The 25,293-nt window shown below is 38.6% G+C and overlaps 1 protein-coding gene across 4 annotated transcripts in view; it reads left to right on the forward strand.

The window, feature by feature from the left end:
• The first annotated feature begins 5,329 nt into the window (after positions 1 to 5,329).
• Positions 5,330 to 25,293, forward strand: part of MOSPD1 (motile sperm domain containing 1) — a 35,841-nt gene continuing 15,877 nt past the window's right edge. The window contains exons 1-3 of one of the 4 annotated variants that reach the window (XM_063432032.1): positions 5,330 to 5,490; positions 14,394 to 14,428; positions 24,780 to 24,843. Coding sequence is in view for 1 of the 4 variants with exons in the window: in XM_063432031.1 (XP_063288101.1) it covers positions 13,535 to 13,551; positions 14,394 to 14,428 (52 nt within the window). In the remaining 3 variants the exon portion in view is untranslated. Of the gene's footprint in view, positions 5,491 to 13,305; positions 13,552 to 14,393; positions 14,429 to 24,779; positions 24,844 to 25,293 lie in introns of those variants that run through there. The other 3 variants (XM_063432033.1, XM_063432035.1, XM_063432031.1) reach the window with 3 other exon arrangements.

Genomic DNA, 25,293 nt, shown 5'->3' on the forward strand with positions numbered 1-25,293 from the left:
CTTGCTTTAATGATACCGGAGAAACTGACGGAAGCCAAGCACAGAGAGATGGACACAGGTTTCTTCAGGAAGGAAGAGATTCTTTATTGGATCACCGATCGGGACTCAGAGGGACTAGCGTCACCAAAATACAGCAAATTCTGAGCCCCGGACAATAGTGCAGGCTCCTTATATAGGCATATAACTCCTCCCATATTAAGCTCCACCCGCACATTCTCTTAACCAATCAATACAAATAAGAATTAACTTCCTGTTTGACCGCATGGCTTGTCCAGCACAATGGAGGAGGGGGAATACTATATCCTGTATTCTTGCACATGCTCCGTACACTACTGATCGTATCTTGCCTCGTGCAACCAACTGATCGATACGTCAGCATATGCACGTACACATGCCACGTGGTAATCTCGGCCTACTAAATTTATTTTTACCGAGATTCCACCACATTAATAAAAACAGATTGAAATTAATATAATCTGACCTGGAACCTCCTCTGCCTCTCCGCTGTGCTGATTAATGGTCATGGCTGCACAGGTATACAATAATCACGACAAAACTGCATTACTCGCAACATTTCAAATGTATAAAAAAAGAGAGACCATTTAAGGGGTGTGAGTGGGAGTGTGACCAGGGGTGGGCTATTCTGAGAAATTTTAGGGAACCTACTTACTTTAGACAATTAAAATGCAATTTAGAGGGAAAACAATGTATCCTATTTACACAGATTAATTTATGATCTCATTTATTGTAATTTAATGACACATTACTGTGAGTATATTGCTGTGGAGCTCTGTTATACATTCAGACACACCCCAAATATATTTGGGGCCAATACAAACCATTGTGTGGAAATCTATTCACAAACCGGACTTTACATAGGACACGAGGTCATGCGTTTAGACTGGAAGAAAGAAAATTTCGTCTAAGGCAAAGGAAATGTTTTTTTTTTACTGTAAGAACAATCAGGATGTGGAATTCTCTGCCTGAAGAAGTGGTTTTATCAGAGTCCATACAGATGTGCAAACAGCTACTGGATGCATACTTGCAAAAACAGAATATTCAAGGATATAATCTTTCAATGTAGGGTAATAACTGCTTGATCCAAAAATAAATCTGACTGCAATTCTGGGGTCAAGAAGGAATTTTTTCCTAGCTTGTTGCAAAATTGTGCTTCAAGCTGGTTTTTTTTTTCCTTCTTTTGGATCAACAGCAAAAAACAAATGTGAGGAAGGCTGAACTTGATGGATGCAAGTCTCTTTTCAACTATGTAACAGTATGGAGCTCCTAGAAAAGAGGGATATCAGGATAGAAAAGAAAAACATAGGGATTTGGGCCCAAAATAGGGACTGTCCCTCCTTAAAAGGTACACTTGGGAGGCATGCAACTGCCTCTCCTACTCAGCATACTAGGCCAGTGGCAGATAAACAGTTGTTGGACAGCCAGAATTTGTGTATGCAGCATGGACGCATACAATGCACAAGCGCCTAATTCCCTTCTTCAGCTCTCTAAGAGAGCCTGAGCTGTTTGAACAGCACAAAACTGGCAAACAAAACTGTGAATGGGAGTGTATCTATTTTAGTCCATTTTAATTTTCTTTTGATGTGTGTTTTTGTTGCACATGTTATTTAATGCATTAACAATTTATTTAATAAAAAATTGGGGTCACTTCCTGCATGGAGTGTTCCTATAATATACGATTAGGAATTACCATTCATTACAAACAAAAATCAAGTACAAACCTGGCCAGCTTATCTCTTACGTCAACCTGGTGTCAACCTCAGGTGTTATATGAATAATGCCAACGTGTCATTACTCCTGGGCAGTGAGGGAATGCAGACTGCTTTCACGATATAGCTTACCAGTAGCTACAATTATTTTTAAACTCACATTCCCCCTCCTTTCTCCTTCCAGGCTGGTGTACATAACTCTGTCCTTAAATGGAAACCCTCATAACATTTCTGTAATACACTATTTACCTTTCATCACTGCCTTAAAGAAGACCTGTCACTTGTAAAAAAAAAAAAAAAAAAAAAACTTTTCGTCTACAAATAGAGCATAACATCTGTCTATACGTTGTCAGAAAACATTTCAAAACTGTTTTAAGAACATTTTTTTCTTTTTGACTTCCAGCATCATAGTTTCAGAACCTGTAGTATTAGACACCTGGCTTTTCTTTTTCTGAATGGCTGTTGAAACAGAGAATAACAGATAGGGAGATTCAGACCAAATAAAGGACAGAAGAGGCCACAAGTTTGGTGGGGCAAAAAGTAAAGGGCATTTCACACAACTGAATGAGCATGTCTGCACACTTCCAATACTAGCCCTCCTATTGTCCATAAACAATATGGTCCCGATGAATCCTATGACAACCTGATTTACTCTGTATACTTTATCACATCAAGTATTTAACTCAAAGGACACCATGTTTGCTTGGCAATCTAATCACCTTCTATATGTGAGACTATCTTTATTAGAAATGTGTCATCTGAGAAGGGCTATGGATTATGTCCAGTTTGGCCAATAACTACATACAATAAGTACTTGAGAAGCTATTATCAAGAACTTGGATCATGGTTGGCCCAAGCTGTTCAGATGCTGATGAACCACTCAGTAAGACATACTCAAAGTGTTTCTACGCCACATCTTTCAGAAGGCCATATCACCCCTATCCAACCATTGGTGACGTAACATCCTGCAGAGACTTTATAAACTACTGGTCTATACACTTTGAAATGATACCAACTTGCTTCTCTCTGAGTACTATAAACATGTTTCAGGGACAGAGCCCTGGCCTGTTCTCCACCTTTGTATGATTGCATTTCTCTTCTAATGAATTACTGTTATAGGCCAACATTGGTTCTCTGGCATATATTTGGGTGCATTGTGACTATAGCTTCTTAATGAATGACCTAATGAAAATCTTCTGTGACATATTGACCAAGGTCAATTGGAACAATTATACTTTCGTTGCTGCCTTTTATAACAGTCTGTCAAAGAGGCTCACAGATGAGCTGAGAGCAAGAGACTTCCCCACATATCTAGAGACATGTATTGACCATGTGGGCCATATTGAGCTTTGGTTACATAAGAGAAGTGCACAAAGAGAGAATCACCAGGATCCTATGATGTGTTTGACTCCCCAATACAAAAGGAATCCTCAGCAAGGTCCAAGCTGCCACCTAACCAAAAGCTAAGGATAAGGCAAATGCAAAGCCAAGGACTGGTATACCGGTACTACTGGAACAAGGGACAAGACAAAGTCAGGGTCAAATCAAGGTTGGTCTGGTACACGTCAACAAGAACAGTACAAAGGTCTAGGCAAAATCAAGGTCCGGAACCAGCAAGGGACTGTTTCACTGGAAATACGGAAGCTAATGGGAGCCAAATAATGCACTTAAAATTACAAAATGGCACAGGTCTAAGATTTCTACATATTTAAATAGCCCTGAGCCCTTTGCGTGAATTTAGTGCCATTGATGCATGTGCATGCGTCACACATAACCTCAAGATAGAAAACTGTAAAAAGGCGCGAAGGTCATAGTTTGTGTCATTTAAATCTATTAACTGTGAGTTATGTGTGATGCTGGCTATATGTGGGTAGCTGTGTGTGATAAGTGGGTGGCTTTGTGTTGCTAGGGAGGGTTATGTTCCTGATGACCCGGTGGAGGCTGTGATATGGTCCAGTTGGCTGAGCCTGCAGTCTGCACCTCTAGCGGGTGCAGGTCACTGTAAAAGTTCTTTCCGTTCTGGCACCAGGAGGAGCACACACAGCCAAGGTTGAGGTCATCACCTCCCTTGCAGCCATGGCCAGGGCTGCCAGGGAGACAAGTTTCAGTAGCATTCAGATGTGCCATGCCCGGGTACACCTAGCACCCACCTGTAATCCCATGCTTTGCTGGGAATTATGAAGAGCTCCGGTGTAATCCCCTCTTCATTCCCCCCCTGGTGAGCTTGGCAATTGTATTTTTATGACTTTATTACAGCAAGTTATCCCACGTAGAGTCTCCAGTAACTTCAGAAGAAACTAGAGGCCATGTTATTGTTTAGACACAGGATAAATGGACACCGATTGTAAGTAAATTTCAGCAGAATCAACCTAAATATAGGAACTAAGGAGGTTAAGTGTATTCTTAAGAGATTAAAAAAAAAATGTGGGGTAAAATTGAATATGTGAAGCAATCACTGTGTTTCAGTAGCATTCGGAACCAATTTAATTACCCTGCTGATTTGTCCATTTTTAGAATTCTGATAAACAAAACAATTACAGTGGTTAATTTACGGTGACTTTTTTTTTTTTAACTCAACTGACCCTATATCAGTTTCTTTGCAGCATTACTCACAGGCCTAAACCAGCGTGCTTTTCTGGTAAGTGATCTCATTCTTGTAGTGTGGTGACTCTGTAGGCTGGAGTCACCCGTCCTTTATGAACGCATTATGGAGATAATGAAAAAAAGAGATACAACAATAAGTTGATATATATAAAATATATATATATGTTTTTAAAGTTAGATGTGAATATTTTTTTAGCTTAGATTTAGGGTAGCCCTTGTCTATATATATATTTTAAAAAATCATCTACGTATTAAAATCTACAGCCCAGGAGGTGGCATGGGCACGTTTGGCTACCTCGTACACACAATTTATTAGATTGTGCCCACAAAAAAAAACAAAAAACTATATCCTGGGCAGCAGAGCCAGCACATCCTATTAGCATGTACCTCTATTTTAGTTAAACCGTGAACAATAGTAGGCACAATCTACTAAATTGTGCGCACGAGAAAAAAAACATGCCCGTGATTTAAAAAAACAAAGGTAAATGTTACCATGTCACCCCTGGGTCTCCTTAAAAAATATATAAATTTATATTGTAATTGTTTTAGTGCATAGAGTGTCTCTTTAATGCAGGAACTGTACTTTGCCCACAGGTCATAACTGGTCAATGGGGGCGTCTGCAGCATTAGGCAATAGGAGGAAAGTCTTCCCCCTGGATATTGCCTTTCCCTTTCCTTTGGTTTAAATAATGCAAAATGCTAATATATTGGCTTTGCCTCCCCCTCTTGTGCACTGGTGTGGATCTGGTGCTAGTATTGTGGCTTACTATAGCTGACCACCATCTGGTGCTCTATTAGTGGCATGCTCAAACTACTCCCACCATGCTTTGCGTGTGCTGTGCCAGCTGAGTGTTATGGGAGTTGCTGTACACGTAGGCCCTGAAGAAAACACCCCCCTGACTAGACTGCTGTGACAGAGCTCCCACAACGCTGAGCCAGCCATCAGCGCCGTGACAGGTCACAGTATGAGCCGTCTGTCGGTCTGTGAGCTGGGAGGCCGCACCGTGCTGCCGGGGGAGCTGTGTCACAGGCGGCGGCCGCAGCACTGAGCATCCGCAGCAGCAGGCGCTCTCTGACGTCACGGCCGCGAGCTCCGGGGCGGCGCTGCGGCCAGAGGCTGCTCACAAAGGGACGGAGAGCGGCGGAGCTGGGAGGAGAGGTACGGCCAGCACCGAGCACGGAACCGGACACACACCGGCAGCACAGGGCTAGCGATCTAACACTGGGTATCAGTCTGGGCAGAGAGCTGGGTACATAGGGAGGGGGGGAGGAGTTCTGCAACCGAATACACTGTCACACCGACCGACCGGTTATATTATACACAATGACACACTGTCACACCGACCGGTTATATTATATTATACACAATGACACACTGTCACACCGACCGACCGGTTATATTATATTATATTATACACAATGACACACTGTCACACCGACCGACCGGTTATATTATATTATATTATACACAATGACACACTGTCACACCGACCGACCGGTTATATTATATTATATTATACACAATGACACACTATCACACCGACCGACCGGTTATATTATATTATATTATACACAATGACACACTATCACACCGACCGGTTATATTATATTATACACAATGACACACTGTCACACCGACCGACCGGTTATATTATATTATACACAATGACACACCGACCGACCGGTTATATTATATTATACACAATGACACACTGTGAGACCGACCGGTTATATTATATTATACACAATGACACACCGACCGACTGATTATATTATACAATGACACACTGTCAAATCGACTGGTTATATTATATATCATATTATACACACTGTCACACCGACCGACCCGTTATATTATATTATACACAATGACACTGTCACATCGACTGGTTATATTATATTATACACAATGACACACTGTCACATCGACTGACCGGTTATATTATATTATACACAATGACACACTGTCACACCGACCGGTTATATTATATTATACACAATGACACACTGTCACACCGACTGACCGGTTATATTATATTATACACAATGACACACTGTCACACCGACTGACCGGTTATATTATATTATACACAATGACACACTGTCACACCGACCGACCGGTTATATTATATTAAAGACAATGACACACTGTCACACTGACCGACCGGTTATATTATATTATACACAATGACACACCGACCGACCGGTTATATTATATTATATTATACACACTGTCACACCGACCGACCGGTTATATTATATTATACACAATGACACACTGTCACACCGACCGACCGGTTATATTATATTATACACACTGTCACACCAACTGACCGGTTATATTATATTATACACACTGTCACACCGACCGACCGGTTATATTATATTATACACAATGACACACTGTCACATCGACTGGTTATATTATATATCATATTATACACAATGACACACCGACCTACCGGTTATATTATATTATATTATATTATACACAATGACACACTATCACACCGACCGATTATATTATATTATACACAATGACACACTGTCACATCGACTGGTTATATTATATATCATATTATACACACTGTCACAACGACCGACCGGTTATATTATATTATACACAATGACACACTATCACACCGACCGACCGGTTATATTATATTATATTATATTATACACAATGACACACTGTCACACCGACCGACCGGTTATATTATATTATACACACTGTCACACCAACTGACCGGTTATATTATATTATACACACTGTCACACCGACCAACCGGTTATATTATATTATACACAATGACACACTGTCACACCGACCGACCTGTTATATTATATTATACACAATGACACACCAACTGACCGGTTATATTATATTATACACACTGTCACATCGACCAACCTGTTATATTATACACAATGACACACTGTTTGTGGGGGGGACCTACCTACTGATCTGTTATATTATATTATGCACAATGACACACTGTGTGTGGGGGGACCTACCTACTGATCTGTTATATTATATTATACACAATGACACACTGTGTGGGGGGGGACCTACCTACTGATCTGTTATATTATACACAATGACACTGTTTGAGGGGGGTATTATCCACCGACCAGTTATAATATACACATTATTTACACTGACATCACCATCTGTTATTCTGTACATTGTACTGTCAATATTATCCATTATATAAATACTGCATAACACAGAGCTTATAATGCTTCGACAATTATTACAGTATATGTGTGTGTGTGTTTGTGTGCATCATTTTCTTTTCTTTTTTTTTTCTTTAAATGTAAATGTGTGTTAATGATGATTAGTATGACAAACAATAAGTTGTGTTTATTTATCTTTACCTTCTTGATGCTGGTATTCTGATTCTTAATGCCTATATGTTGTGCCCCTCGCCATGTGAGCTAGCACTCATCTTAAAGGGACACTATAGTCACCAGAACAACTACAACTTATTGAATTTGTTCTGGTGTGTAGAATCATTACCTTCAGGCTTTTTACTGCAAACACTGTCTTTTCAGAGAAAATGCAGTGTTTACATTACAGCCTAGTGATAACTTCACTGGCCACTCCTCAGATAGCTGTTAGAGATCCTTCCTGGGTCATGGCTGCCTAAAATGCATCCAAACATTCAGTATCTCCTCCCTCAGCATGCTGACACTGAACTTTCCTCACAGAGATTCATTGATTCAATTCATCTCTATGAGGAGATGATGATTGGACAGGGCTGTGTTTGAATCATGCTGGCTCTGCCCCTGATCTGCCTCCTTGTCAGTCTCAGCCAATCCTATTGGGAAGCATTGTGATTGGATCAGGCTTCCACTTCTGATGATATCAGCAGACTGATTGTTTTTCTGAGTCTAACAGCATGCAGAGTTACACCTTCAGGCTTGAATGCATATATTCTAGCCAGGGTACTATCATAAACTATCATCTCAACACCCTTCTTATCACTAAACTGCCCATCCTCCAATCCCCCTCCATTATGTACCTATGCCCTGTGCACCCAAACCCACTGCTGTCAATCAGTGATTGTGAAAGTCTGTATCGTCAGATTCCCTAATACCCCATCGTCCCCTGTCTATAATTGTAAAGCACTGCATTGTAAAGCACCCATACGGCTAGCTTGGGCCATTTGTGCCAATGGTTGGAAACCCCTGGATTAGGAAAATGTAGACCAGCAGTCTCCATGATACATTCCCATCCTTTAGGTCCACAGCAACGGATTACCTATTTTTGGTCATGAAAGGTCCACTCATGTTTTCCACTGTCTTCTCTAACAGCCTGTCATGGTTATGTTAGTATTATATGGAAGTCAGTGAATTTCAGGGTATAGGTCAACATAACTGGAATGGAAGAATTCCCTAAATCAACCATGTTTTCGCTTTGGTTTATTATGGCTTAAATTCCCAAATCACTTTAAATTCAAAACAATTCATACTTTGGTAAACAACTTTGTATTATTTTAATTTCCATATGTGAGTAAATGTGTCCTTGGCCTTAGGCTTTCTCATTTTAATAAACTCTTCCTAAAGCTATGTTTTTTTTGTATTGTCCATTTGGAGAAACAAGCTCTTGTGCACATCAACCATAATCTCGAAATATTGTGTGTAACTAATATGCCTTATCTATAGGTCACTTATCTAAAAAAAACTGTGCTTCAAGGTGTTAAGTTTATAGGGATAAGGTACACAGTTGTTTTTGTTTTTTTTTATAAAGAGATCTAGCCTAATATGTTTGCATATAATTAATATCTAAGGAAGTGGTTGCACACAGTCATAAATTTGGATAAGTTATCAGATCCATTTATATTGACCTCAGCAAACACAGACCTCAAACTGCCACTAAAGGGATTATTTGCTATTTGTGCCAGTGATACGATTGCTGAAAAAGTTTTTGTCAACTAATTATAGTTTTATGAAGCGTTTTAACAGCAGCACACACTGTTTGTGTAAACTCAGTGTTTACATACATCTACATTCGTATTCAAGTCATTTTGCTGATATTTAGTCTATTAATATACACGCTTGTAAAGATACACAAACTCGCCATTCATGCATAACGCAGGAGACATTTGTATTGGCATCACATGCACACTATGTAGCAGCTGTTGACCTGAGAATTTAGAGACCTGCTGTGGGTCGTATGAGATGTGACGTGCTGCATATCAGGATATAGCAGCTTACTGACTTATTTCAAGATGTGAATAATGGACGTAATGACTCATATATTGGGTCAATCATAGACAAGCAGAAAATGTGCAATTGGGCACAATTTGGCTTTATTGATTTATTTATATTTCATTTCCCACCACTAAATAAAAGAGTCGGAAAAATCTCACTTGGCAAAAAAATGGACAACGTTTTAACTTAGCTATTTTGGCCTCAAAATTGAAACTTCTTTAACTCACCACAATTTCCTATTTAGTGATCAATCTCCAATCATTCTAACGGGCCTTTCCGTAGCAGTGTATAGTTTCACAGTCTGAGCTCATGATTGATCATGTGTACATAGTGCTAGAGAAAACATAAGGTAAAAAAATACAGCTTCCTAATATTTAGCATGCCCACCATTTCAAACCGCATGAATACATTTATATTCACCCACTGCAAACATTGTTTACAGTGCACCGCCCCAACCACTGCAAGCATCATATTTGTGGATTATGCCTTTATGATGACCTTTAAGGAATTCTAATGTTGGAGGCATGTTGGAGTCATAAGACTGAAATGCATTAATCACTGAAATGCACTTTGGAATGCATTGGAATTGCTATATAGGGAAAGTTACAGACTGAGGTCACATCAGGAGTCCAAACATTAGTGAATGCACCATTGTAGTAATTGTAAGACATAGACATGTAAGCTAACATTTTAATTAATAAATAAAATGTCTTTACACATCTAACACGGTATATATCATTATTTCTTTCATACAAAGTGAGATCATATATTTGCCCAACTTGCTTTTTTAAAAGAGGTATCTATGTAAAAAAAAAACATATTGGATGTAGTATTCTTTGGCATGCATCTCCCCACTCGAATCAGTGCTGTTCACTATTATTTTCAGTTTATTAGTAAAAGTTTAAAAATTTCAACCTCAGTCACACAATACTTTTTTTCAAGCCCATTGTGGTATTTAAAGGAATACTCTTATTAAACAGATTATCATTTTATTTTTTTCGTTAGATACATTCCTGTACTAGTTTATGTATGGACCACCCTTCTAAAAACCAAAACAAACAAACCTTTAAAAATACCATAAGTGTAATTCAGAGCTGGAACAGATTTCTCACTGCAGTTTGGTCCTTCTACAGTGAGATCATCAATCTTGATGGTCTGTGTCCAATCATATGCTTCTCACAGAGAAGCATTGTTGACATGCAACAAACACTGTAATCTGTCAATCTGGTAATTCTCTATGAGAAACTGTAATCTAGTGCTTCTCATATAAATGCATTGGACGCACAGGTCCCCAAGGAGGCGTAAAAATTGCAAAATGTAAACACTGTCATTTCTCAGAAACAGCAGCGTTTACAGCCGCAATCTTTCATAGACAGAATACATATCTAAAATCACTTCAGTAATTAAGTGATTTTTGCTGCTTAGAGCATCCATTTAAATATCTTAAATATTCAAGTTACAGGAAATGAGTTTACCGAATTTACATTGAAACAAAACATCTTGCATCATGTGATAAGTGTCAAAGAAAACAAGACCGCACCGCTATATTAGAGCAAGTGTATGAGAACAGCAACCACAGAGATTGCAGAGCATCTGATAAATAAACACAGATGTTTGTCAGATCACATTATAACTCACTTATATTGTTAAAAAAGATCTGCATTGTTGAAATCTTATAAAACCTCAGATTACTTATTTTTCCTTTTTGTATATGCTGTAAAATGGTAAATCATTTAACTTTTTGTTGTATTTGCTATTGGCTGTAAGCAGCTTAATGCAGTGGTATTGAGTTTCCATGTTTCCCTGCTGGTCCATGGCGGTGGTGAGAAATGAATTTTAGTCCTAATATTTTTGGCTGCTTTTTAACACCTCTGCAAATGTGCTAGACTTCTCATTTTCAGATTGGGATTGTGTACACTTGTATGCAGCTAGTTATTTGTGTCTGCAGTTTGTATAGCACTGTGCCCAGGTAATGCAGTGCTGTCCATGTCTTTAGGATCTCATACACACCCCATTGGTATTTGTATGTTAAATTTGCCCCCCAAAACTGTTATTCAAGATCAGGCATTTAGTAGGGTCTGGCCAGCACCAGCTTATATCTACAAATAGTAAACAACCCGCCTTTGTAAAAATTTGGAGACCACATCACATAGTGCTTTTTATATATTCTATAAAAATATACTTAGATACACTGCTGGTGAAAATGCATATTTGTATGAGTGATATTTATAGGGACAATGCTTGTTTTAATTTTTAAATGTGATGTTATCTAACTCCAATCTAGAGTAGGTAGTACTCATGAAATATAGGACTCTGCCAATGGAGTCAACAGCAGGGGGCAAGAGGGAGGCGAGTGGTCTGTGCTGAAAATTGTTTTGATTTGAATGGTGCCATAGAGTGATTGCCTTTGCTTGTCCCTGGAAACAATTCTGTGAATACTCCTTTATAACATAATGCTAATATAGACCTCAATTTAATAAGCTTTCCAAGTGATTCAGTACTGTTAGAAAATAATTCTTAAAGGAATTCTATGAAAATTCACATAACGTTTAATGGTGTATAAACTAAAAAAGAGAGGAATAGCGCACACTTATTACACTCCTGGTGCCACCTCCTGAAATAGTTGAACAAAAATTGTAGTCCAGGCACTCAAGGATCAATTCGGCAGGTTTATTGGAACAAAGTGCAACGTTTCGATCCCACAAGGGATCTTTCACAAGCTTGAGAGAGATCCCTTGTGGGATCGAAACGTTGCACTTTGTTCCAATAAACCTGCTGAATTGATCCTTGAGTGCCTGGACTACAATTTTTGTTCAGCGTTTAATGGTGACGTCTGTAAATCATTTTGAAAGTTTGTCTAAGATTATTAACTTTTGTAAAGTGCATTAAATCAAGGCCATGGTTAGCATTGCTGATCTTGTCCTCCTTTTTAATATAGATGTTATCTACTCTCGATCTAGCCACTTGGGAAGTAAACCATTCGGTCTCCCCTCTCCATGACCAATAGGAAACACAAACAGCAATTTATTTTATTATTATTTATTATTATTTTATTATTTATATAGCGCCAACAAATTCCGTAGCGCTGTACAATGGGTGAACTAACAGACACATAATTGAGATCAGACCACTGGACGTACAGGAACAGAGGGGGTTGAGGGCCCTGCTCAATGAGCTTTTGAATTGGGACCAGCACGAACAAGATCTGCCTCTTCAGTTGGATACAGTTACGTTTCACACATAATTACAGATGATAAAAAAATAAACTAAACAAAAAAATACTTTGTTTCAATTTTTCAATCACTTTTATTCCGTAAAACTATAAATATTATAAGCTGCTCATATATAACTTGATAATAAAAAAAATGTCTAATAGCTGCTAATAAGTGCTTAATTCTCTTGACTGTGAGATAAACTGAATAACTATACTGGTGGGGATTTTTAAGATAAAAATGGCAGCAGATGCATCCTTTGTTCTCAGATCTGGGACAGGACACTTTTGTTCTCCTGATGCTGGGCGGACCCCATCATGCATTCTCTGCTTGAGGCCCTGACATCGTCAGCATTGTGTGCAGTGATATGACTAACAGGCTAAAGTCAGGGAGACTGTGCAGAGTGTGTGACATCCATATCCCTATGTCTCACAGACTGGTGCAGGGCACTGTAAACATGATCACATGACTAGCCACGTGGAGATGGTGTTTAGCACAGGGGAGGGCTCTAGTGGAGGAGGAGGAGGGTTGTGCAAGAGACTGCAGGGTTGGGAATTGTTTTGTTGGAGGAAGGAGATTTCTCACTTCAGCAATGGAACATAAACAGCTTTGTTTGAATGCAGAGAAAAATCAGGCCTTTGTGGACAACATAGCAGTCTAATCAGCGCTGCGGGGACTTGTACATTGAGCTGATTACCCACCAGTTTAATTTCTCTTTAAAGGCACTTCCTAAAAAAAAATTATAGTCCTTTATTTGAGAAATCTTGTTATAACATGGAAACCTTCTCCAGGTAATGAGACTTGATATCATACACTTCAAATTTGCTATTGGGATGGTCAAAAAAGATGAATAGACCCCCAGTTGCTGTATTACTAAAGCACCTAAGATATTGACAAACCATCATGTTGTACAACAGTCAGTTTAGGGTCTAATTTTTAGGGCTATCACTTGTCTAGAGGGAGAGTGTGTGTGTGTTGAGTTCTATATTATTATTATTTTATTATTTATATAGCGCCGTCAGATTCCGAGAGCAGAGAAATCTATGTATTTTTTTTTTCCTTTCACAGATGTTGAGGTAGGTTTCTGGTGTTAAAGAACACAAAAAGTGCTGATTTCTTTATATTAGTAAATAAGATACCTTAGATATAAAACATATGGTGAAACGTACTGAATATGTACAGTGAACAGCTAGATTTCTATCATTTTCACTTTGAACCACGTTGTTAAGTTTCGTTAAGTTTTTGTGTTCGTTACCAGGCTCAATTAAACCCTGATTTACACCAAGTTTTGTTTCAAGTATTTTCCACAGACCAAAACAACATTTCTGATGAACAATGTGAGCAAACAGCAATTGTTAATGGCAGACACCAGGGGGCACTGTTAATGGAAAAAGTAGCTGAATATTTGACTTATAAGGGTGGAGTTTATTCGAACACTAAAATCAGTTTTGCCATCCAGCCAAGACATCCATCCAAACAGATCAGGTCATTCACGTTCTGTTGTTTGGTATGTTAATTTATGTACACGCACAAATCAAATTTCTTCCTCATACATATAGTGTGATTCAGCATAATTTTGAATTTTAATAGCCCTGATCTTGTTTCTAATGATAGTTATGTTTATATTTTGCAGGCTGAATCATGGAATAGAACACAGTGTTGTAACAGGTAAGACCTTTTAATAATTATTTATGCTCCGATACGATGTAGTTAAAGCACTATGAGCTGTCCGTTCATTTGCACAATGTAGCGTTTACATCGGTGTGGTCAAGGCTGCTTTGTTCAGATGACATATTTGCTCGGTACCACAACCATTAAAGTGTACCCCATAGCAAGGCAATTATAGACGGGGTTAAAAAGAGGTGGGATGATGAAAAGGGAAAATGGGCTAGAGGGGAAGAGATGGGGAGGGAGCAGTCGAATAAATAAAGATATTCCTCATCCACTTCCTCATCATTAAGGTCTGATTGGTTCAGCTGCATTCTTTAGTCACAAATTATCTCTGAGCAACTCGAGAGTGGTTAAAGGAGAGCGGTCATGTCCCGGGATTTTTAATACTATGTTTACAATGTATTTAACAAATATATGTATTTGAGATGTGAAAAATAAAATTTAATGCAGAAATCCACATCTCCTTATCTTGCATATATGGGTGCCTTCATCTTAGCTCCCTGCCCCCGCTTCTGCATTTCAGCAAAGCAAAACAGCTAAAAAGAATGGTTCAGCACATCTTCTGAAGCACTCTGATTCTTCATTGTTTCGGCCAGTACCCTGGCCTTTGTTAAGCCTTTACAAAAGCCAGTTTTTTTGGCCAAAACATCCTTCATCTTTACTTGTTGGTTTAAATAAAGAAGGATTTCAGTGCTAAACCATTATATTTAGCTATATTGTTATAAGGTATGTGAACCTGCCAGTCAGCATAGAGAAAGCATACAGAGAAAATGAGAATTTATACATTTGGGGAGAATTTTTAGACCGATCTGTTTTTTTGTTTTTAAAGTTGTGTAAATATGTTTCTATTTCTTCTCTTTGTTAGCAGTGTTTGCCTTGACTTGCCTGAACTGTGATTATGATGTAATTTACTAAATCTGTCATTTAAACATCTTGTGAAACAAGGTTAACGTTTTCATTGTTTTATTCAGTGATGTCAATGACAGAAATTACAGTTCCTCTTTAAGAATTGTGATGTAATTCCAAAATGTCCACATTAACAGTAAAAAATAAATAAATCATGGTTTCAAAGAACAATTACAACTAAATTTCCCCAACTTGACACTGTAAGTCACCTTCTGGTGATGCAAGTTTTGACGCACACGTCATTTGCTATTTAATAGCCCTTGGTTCAGACCCTAGTTGCCCTGTCATTGTTCTGTTGAGCCTGGTTGCGTGTTTTTTCTTTAGTTTGATTTCCTGATTACGATTTTGATTAGCATCCCGTGGTTCTTGGTTTTGAACGTATGTCAAAAACGTTACTTATAGATATACAACTTTGCACATATATATCTACATTCAAGCACTCTGGGCTTACAAACACCTGTATTGTATGCAGTGACCTTTTATGACCACTGACTTACCCAAATACAGTATAAACTTCTTCATTCACACACTACATTTTCCAAGCACACATGCATACACAGCTACATTAAAGAAAAACTCTAGCGTTACAAGTAAATACATTTTATTTATAACGCTGGGGAGTCTCCTTGGCCCCATTACACACTGACTTCCCATGCTGTTTGGGTGTCTTAACATCACGGCTTAACATTTAAAGGCCTATGCTACTAGTCAGACCATAGCATGTGTGTTTAAGAGAAGTGGTGCATGGTTTCTTTCCCATATTGAATGAAGCAAACTTGCTCTAATGAGCTAAGCTAGCAGAACATTCATCCCCTCTATCTTGTTGGTAGTTGCATATTTTTCAGGGTTTATCTTTGGTTTAACTTGGTTTTGACTTTCACACTCCTATACTTGACTACTAGTCTCCACATACATCATCCTATCCAATGCTACATTTCCTTCCAATCTATCAGTATCTTGCTTTCACTGATTTTGCAATGTCCACATCTCATCAGCTGCTTCCTGTACCTTTGTGTGAAGACATTGCTTCACAGTAATCTTAGCTTTACAGTAGCAACTTTATAGAACACACCACTCAAGTTTAAGCCAATTTTTTTCTTCAGCCCCCCAAAAGGCAAAAACAAATTCCAAAATAATACGTTGCAACTACTGATACAAAAAAAGCAACCCACCCCCACAAAAAAAAAACAGCGTGGAAGAAAACCCCTGATGCAATAAGATTAATTTGCTTTTACCCATGGAGCAGGAAGACCTCTAATGGCAAATAGGATTTTATTTTCTTACATGTAACATTTTTATTGCCCCTCCTCCCTCCCCCCCCCCCCCCCCGTCACTATTAGTACTGTGTGGGAGGTAGGGTCTTTAATTGGAGTGGGGGTTGGCAAGGGGATTGGGGACCCTAAGGCACCAGGGGATGGGGGGTGGACAAACCATAGTGATTTGGGAAGGCCTAACAATGGCATTAACACTCCCTCTCAATATTAATTAGAGCTCCAACCTGCTGTCCATGGGTAAGGCTTTGTTAACCGTTGTGTCGCAGAGGGTTAATGTTAAATTAATTATTTGCATGCTGACTGCTAGCACTGGCGGTCTCCCATAGTGAGTGACAGTCTGACAAAATTCCATGATCAAAGTAAATTTTTCTACAGTTTGGTTAGGATTAGGTGGATATAATAAGATTTAATAATAAGAGACATATATTAAAATAGGCTTGTTAGAGCAGTGGTAACATGACTGCCTTAAAACTGGATAAGACACCTACTGCTCACCTCAAATCAAATCCTAACTGATTGTTTGAGCAGGGCCTTCGTCTTCACTTCCCCTTTCTGTAATTGTAAAGCTCTGCAGAATATGTTTGCGCTATATAAAATTATGATAATAAATATATTATTGTTATTCCTAACCATTTTCAGAATTTGGTGTTTGTTTTATTTTGTTTTTTGTGTATTTCTATACATGCGCTCAACTTTCCCTCTTTCTTATTCCATTTTTCAATTCCTGTAATGTCCTATTTGTGTTCCCCTCTCAGTCTTTCTGTTCTGTCACTGTGGTTAACATGTCTTTGGACACTCGAGACATTTTAGATCTGGCTGCAGCCGTCAGAGGCCTTGTTGCACATTAAACATCACACAGGCACCCTGATCTGTTTCAATGATATCGGCATGCTTCATTTTCAATAAGCGTGTGTTCTCTGCTGCCAGGCCTGGCAATACTGTATTCAAATAGTAACCATTTCATTGTCAAAAACATGTACATAGCAATTCATTTAAACATTTTAAGAGAAACCAGGTAATTGGTTATTAATCTGCTGGACAGTGCCATCCCGCACACCCGCCATATATTCAACACTTCACAATAAGGAACATATTGTAAAATGAAATGCCTTATTTCATAAAAAGTGAGAAATCTAGTATATCTTCCCTGACACTTAGTCCAGCTCTGGTTACCCTGTTCCATTAACCCCTTAAGGACACATGACACGCGTGACATGTCATGATTCCCTTTTATTCCAGAAGTTTGGTCCTTAAGGGGTTAATGTGTCTGTGGATGTACATTGATTAAAAAGCTATTTTGCTTACTGCACAGTTTGGGCAGAGTGATCTCTGCACTAATCACTTGGCACCCATAAATCCCGTTTTAATTATTTAAATATGTTTCATTTTACTAATGTTCTCTAAGTGAGACACTGATAGCTTATAATCATGCATTGTGATCCACACTTTAAATTATTTCCTCTCTAAAAATGTCCCAGGACCACCAACCTCATCATGCAGAGGAATGCATCTGTATGTATGCTGCTCTTATAGTACATCTCAGAGATAATGCAATTTACTGGAAGATTTTACATAATAAGCTGTTGGAATTGCTAGGAAATTAAGCATAAACACTGCTCCCATTTTCTATGTTTTTTAACAACAAAAAGATGCAATAGAAATATTACATATAAACCCATGGCACATGTTTGTGCCACATTAATAATAAAGGATGGTAATGTATTGAAAATAGAACAAAGTAGCTATATTACATTTTTTTTTTAAATCAATAGGCATGAACCCTGAACTTTATTGAACAAGAAAAAATATTTTGTTAGTTTTTTAAAAACACCTAATCTAGGCAAAAAATAATGGGGGTTTAGTTACATTATATGATCATACATTGCATAAGCCTGCCACAACGTCAATGTACCCCATCTTTGGCAGGTCCTACTCTAACAGCCAAATATCTGCTACATGAGTTAGTTACTTACTTGGGGAAATACTTCCATCTCGAGTTCTCTGCAGTACAAGGCTAAGAAGGTCCCTGGGATGATGCACCTGTGACATGATCATATAATGTAACTAAACCCCCATTATTTTTTGCCTAGATTAGGTGTTTTTAAAAAAACTAACAAAATCTATCAGCACCAAAGTTGCTGTTTAGTAGATAAGGGAGTGCACTGGATTTTTATTTTTATTGGCTCCCAGCAGCACCCTATTTATGCATGTTTTGGTGAGTGCAGCCAGACCCTTGTTTTCTCATATATATATTTAGGAGTCTAGCCAACTCCTTGGTTTTGCACCCCTCCCTGTCACAGGTGCCTCATCTCTGGGCTCTATTTAGCCTTGTACTGCAGAGAACTCGAGATGGAATTTCCCCCCCAAGTAACTACCTAATTTAGCAGACATTTGGCTGTTAGAGTAGGACCTGCCAAAGATGGGGCACATTGACGTTGTGGCAATGTATGATCATATAATGTAACTAAACCCCCATTAATTTTTGCCTAGATTAGATTTTTTTTAACCCCTTAAGGACCAAACTTCTGGAATAAAAGGGAGTCATGACATGTCACATATGTCATGTGTTCTTAAGGGGTTAAAAAACAAACAAAATCTATCAGCACCAAAGTTGCTGTTTAGTAGATAAACACACAGTGGACACTGACACACACATTACATACAGAGGACAGTGACACACACTTACATACAGGGGACACTGACACATACCCACTTACACACAGAGGACACATTCACTGACAGACATACAGACAGTGGACACTGACACACACATTTACAAAAAGACACTGATATACACAGTTACACACATACACATGCACTGACAAACACATACGCAGTCTCTTACACACACTCACAAATGATTATTTTTATATAAAACCTTTGGAAGAGCTGGAGCTGACCATTTCCTTGGGGTCCAGCTTCATTCTCCTCTAGCCAGCCACCTTCTGGTGTACCCCCTGCCTGTGGTGCGCGTACACGCTGTGGCATGCATATGAGGGGTTGAGAAACTAGGCTGTAGATCACGCTATTCTAGTACATGCCAATGAGCCATAGTCTCCATACAGCAGTGTTCACTGAGCCAGCACGTTACATGTTCTGTAAGAAGATGTGTAATGTTGAAAACTATGACTAAACACCTTCTGGCTTGAATTAGATCAACCATTTTCCGTCTTTATTTACCTCGGTTATATTTTTTATTAGGCTATGTTTTAGTACCTACACTATTTTCCCATGTGTGCAGACAGTGTTTGAGCTAACACAATACCATCAATTGACAGCTGTCATCATGCCAAAACAGGTAGGTAGCTCTCCAGTTAGCATAATGCTTCACTTGGGAGTCATTTTATTATTATACATACAATGAGCTAAAATGTTTTATTCTGCATATAAATTGTAGAAATTGTAAAAAGACAAATCCATCAGATTTACGCTTCCAATAATAATAATTGTTGCTGCAGTTAATCCAAAAGAAAGCTAAACTCACTTTGTAGCAATTTCTAATTTTGTTTAGAAATTATATCTTCTTGATTCCAAAGTGCAGTTTCTTAATGAACAGACAGCTGGTATTACGTTAGACAGCGCAACCTCTCTAGGCTGTATAGTCCATATGTTCTTTTTCTTCCTGTTTTACCTGACCACCTCTTTCTTAACTTTATCACAAGCAGCTTTAATCGTGATATTTAGTGTCACAAATTGTCCATAACTACACACACGTAAAGTCACAATTTTGCTGCATGATAGGAACTCTGCGTGTTCCATTGCCACATCTAATGAAATGTAAGACATTGGTCAAGTTAACTTACCGGCAGGGCGTAAATCCTGCTATGTGGACTTCGGTAACAAAATTGAAACAGATGGCAAGGTTAACATCTAAATATAGCGAATATTTAGCAAGAAGCGTTTCTGCAGTGACTTAACCATTGGTTTGAATTCCCAACATCTAATGGCATTTAAAAAATGATCTCCAATGCCCAAATTGCACAACATCTAAAATAGTGAATCTTACTGCCCCTCATGTTGACTTATTGTTATTATTGCTGAGGGTCACAAATGAAGTCATTAAACAGATTGTCAACCCAAAATGTTTAACACATGTATTCCAGCAACATTGTTCCGTAGAGAACAGATACTAAAGAAATACAAAACCGTGGGCCATGATTTATTTCTGGTTCTGCAGGATGAACACCATAAAATAGCATATTTTTATATTTATTCCCCCCCTTTAAGCTGTCTCTATATACTTCCTAACCATACTTTTTAAAGCTTATGTTGATCCATAACCTGGTAATCTATAATCCATATAACCCAAACAATAATTAGGAAATGTGTATCTTGACCTTTCGAAAATGATGGAACACTTAGTTCTTCCTTGCATGGAAATCAAGCATCCCACCTTGCAGAATAATCTCATGGAGCACGCCTTGTCTTCAAATAATCGTTCCAGCTAGATCAAGACTGCACCACCACATGATTGGAGGCATTAGCTAAATTCAATCCCTGTTAAATCCCAGACATGCACCTGTAAGGAATTGGAAATAACCGCAAGTCATGTCATATACACTGATTAGCCACAACATTAAAACTCACTGATAGGTGATGTGAATAGCATTTATGATATAGTTACAATGGCACCTGGGGTGGGATACAATAGGCAATAAATGAACAGCAAGTTCTTGAATTTCATGTGTTGCAATAAGGAAAAATGGGCAAGCGAAAAGATCAGAGTGATTTTGACAAGGGCCAAATAGTGATGGCTAGATGATTGGGTCAGAGCATCTTCAAACTGGTGAGTCTTGTGGAGTGTTCCCAGTAAGCAGTGGTTAGCACCTGTCAAAAGTGGTGCAAGGAAGGACAACCAGTAAACCGGCATCAGGGTCTTGGGTGCCAAAGCTCTTTAATGCATGTTTAGAATGAAGGCTAGCCCATCTTGTCCGATCACACAGAAGAACTACTGTAGCTCAAATTGCTGAAAATGTTACTGCTGGGCTGAAAGGTGCCAGAACAAACAGTGCATCGCAGTTTGCTGCATAGCGACAGACTGGTCAGAGTGCTTGTTATGACCCCTGTCCACTGCCGAAAGCCCCTTTAATGTGGACATGAGCATCAGAGCTGGGCCATGGAGCAACGGAAGGTGCCTTGTCTGATGAATCACGCTTTTGTTTAGATCAGGTAGATGGCTGGGTGCATGTGCGTCGTTTACCTGGGGAAGAGATGACAGGATGCATTATTGGAAGAAGGTAGGCCAGCGGAGGCAATGTACTGCTGGGAAACCTTGAGCCTAGCATTCATGTGGATGTTACTTTGACACGTATAACCTACCTAGAGTTTGTTGCAGATCATGTTCACCCTTTCATGGCAATTATGTTCCCTGATGGCAGTTTAATCTTTCAACAGGATAATGCAGGATAATGCACCCCGGACAATAATTGTTCAGGAACTGTTTGAGGAACATGACAAACCGTTTAAGGTGTGTTGGCCTCCAAATTCCCCCAGATCTCAATCTGAGCATCTGCCGGATGTGCTGGAACAACATATCTGATCCATAGAGGCCCCAAATCACAACTTGTTGCTAATGTCTTGATGCCAGACACCACAGGGCACGTTCAGAGGTCATGGCTTGACGCATCAGAGCTGTTTTGGCAGCACTGGGGGGGGGTTATATTAGGCAAGTGGTTTTAATGTTGTGTCTGATTAGTGTAGGCTATTACCTAGCAAAAAAGAAAGAAAGGAAATCATAGGGATGAGGGAGGATAATAATATATATTAATTACTTAAGCTTGATAAACTCATGACTTTTATACCTAACTAGCATGCTCCAAACTTGACCCTCTTGTATTTAAATATAACATTTGTGCACTGTTCCTACATACCCCACTGTTATCTTTGTTCTAAAATATGCAAGTGGATTGCCGTTGGGGTACCACATGCCTGTATGTTACCCTCATATGCATTGCAAAAAAAAATAAAAAAAATTATATATATATATTTATATTAATGGTTGTTGTGACTGCTAGTCTTAAGGTTTGTCTTAACAAAACACCCACAAGGAGGCAAAATAAGAATTTCTAGTTACTCCCAGTAAGGTCAGGAATCAAGAAGTACTCTGAAACTGACACATAAGTAAGATCACGGTAATTGGTGAATAGTATTGGAAAACTTGCTTCTGCTTGCTGGTGAACTTGACTGTAATTATATGGATTAAACAGGGAACCCAGGAAAATTTTAATCACTCCTCTGCTGCCACTAGTAGATAACTCAACTTGTAGGGTGACTTCTCTCTGGGTTCTTTGCTTCTTTGCTTCTTTTGTTCAAAAGGATATGCCTCCTTTTGTATACTCGATATTAAGGGTAAGCAACTTTCGACAATCTTGGTGTTGTGGACTATATCACCCCTGGTGCTTTGCCAGCATTATGGCTGTAAGAGCATTAAAGGTGATGTAGTCCACAACATTCGAAGTGCCAAAGGATGCCTATGACCTCGTTAATTCCTGATCATCCTTTTATTATGTTCTCCATCGGGTAAACTTTCAACTTTTTATTCCACTGATTTTTTCTATTCTGCACATTTTCCAAATCATAGTATTTAACCTGCCCATGGATCTTTATTGTATGATCTACTGAGTCTCCTGACCAGACCCTCCCCTACCTTCACTTTCTCTATTATTTCCTTTCCTCCTTCCTGCCTTGTTGCTCATTGTCTTTTCGTATTGCATTTCCTGAGCTTCATCTCTTACACCCTTTCCTTTTTTCACTTCAGTTGGATTGATGCTTACATTTTAAGACGTTATTATAATGTTTTGTAAATGTAAATATAACACGGCTACTCTGGACGTTGAAAGACTATGCAAATATTCAATCTGACATTTCTTTGTATGTTTGTGCCCCATTTTGACCTCTCTTTACATGTGTTAAAAAATCAAGTTACAAAAAACAAAGTACAGTTAAATCTAAATTAAGTTATTGTAGAGCTTACAGTAGTTCACCCTCCTTAGTGGCCCCAAATGACTGTATTTTAATAATTAGGAGGCTTGGAAACGTGGCTTCCAGCCACACCTCGACACTCTGTGGGTAGGATACCAAGGCTGTTACTTCCCAGCTCACATACCCTAGCAAACCATTACATAACACACACACGTACAATGACATAAGTCAGTCTTATAATCAATCATAGACTATGACGGTCAGTCATAGAAAATCATTGCATACGGCTCCAGGATTTATTATTTTTTTTTTTAACATTTATTTAATTTTCTTAAATTTTTAAAGTACTCTGTGTGGCCCTGAAACGTACTAAGTACATTAAGTTAAGAATAGAGATATGTACTGATAAGGTTACAGTGTTCCTTTAAGCCATGTCTAATTCAAAAAGCATCAATGTGGAACAAATTGTACAATACAAATTATAATGGTGATTAAAGTAGGCCATTACAACATTTCTAGATTATAAAACTTGTGTGTGGTGTTAACCTTTTTTTTTTTCGTTTTAATTATTGCCATTATATGCTTTGCCAGCCTTTAGACTAGTTCTGAAACAGTCAAGGAATCTACCTTATGCTACACCTGCTCAAAAGGCAATATGAACATAACCATTATGACAAAACCTTTAGGATATAACGTCTTTCCCTTTATTTGCTCTTAGGGAGTTTCATATGAGAGTGAATTACCTGCATGCAGACATAATGGCTTTCAATGTAAATTAATTAAATTTCCCCATATAACCAAGTGTTCTCTGGTCTGGTTAACCTATTTTATTTGGTAATATTTATTTGTTTAGCACTTTGCTGCTGGTTTACCCCCCACATTGAATAGAGCTTTTCCCATGGGACTAAATGTATATAATTTATTTATTTATTCAGTCCAGCAGTTAAAGGGAACTTATTATACCGAAAATAGCAATTGTTATTTCTGAAATTCCCTCCTGACCACCCCCTTTTGGCTTGAAAAATCTAAATTATATATGATTACTAACCTCCTTTCCAGTGCTAAGACTCCTCTGGGGCAGCCTCCAGCTCCACCTCCGGTGATGTCAGGTTTCAAGCTGACATCACCCACAATCTCCTCCAATCCATTGCTTCTCATGGAGTAGCAGTAGCTCGGCACTAGACATGTGTGGCTAAATGCCACATTCCTCCAATCAAATGCTGCTGTAAGCAGCGTCTTTCTTGCAGGATCGAGTTACACTCTGTACTGGAGGGAAAACCGTCTCTAGTGGCAAAAAGACTGCGACTAGAGGTGTGTTTAACCGTGCAATGTAAATCTTGCAATTTCTACAAAACAGAATTGTTTTACTTTGCAGGGTTAAAATGACAGGACCACTGCACCCAGACCATTGAGATGAAGTGGCCTGAGTACTTTAGTGGTTCTATCATTCGGGTTATGTACAAATGATACTCCATTAAAATGACAGAGAATATTTTTCATAACTATTCCTCTATTAACCTCTTCAGTGCGTAATTAATAAAAACCTGAGTCAATGAAACACTTAAAGTAGCACCCTATTTGTAGATGCTTGTCTTTACTATTTTGAATTCATTTTGATTCTTTCTATTTTTGAAATGCTTTATTGATGAATGGTTTCAATTGAAAAGATATGTAAAGCACTTACAAAAGCAAACAAAAACCTCCCAATGTATGTTGCTATCAGGCAGTTTGTTTTAATTGCCGCAGCTCTAGTGTACCTGT

The sequence above is a fragment of the Pelobates fuscus genome, chromosome 9 (assembly GCF_036172605.1).
Source record: "Pelobates fuscus isolate aPelFus1 chromosome 9, aPelFus1.pri, whole genome shotgun sequence".
Lineage (NCBI taxonomy): Eukaryota > Metazoa > Chordata > Amphibia > Anura > Pelobatidae > Pelobates > Pelobates fuscus.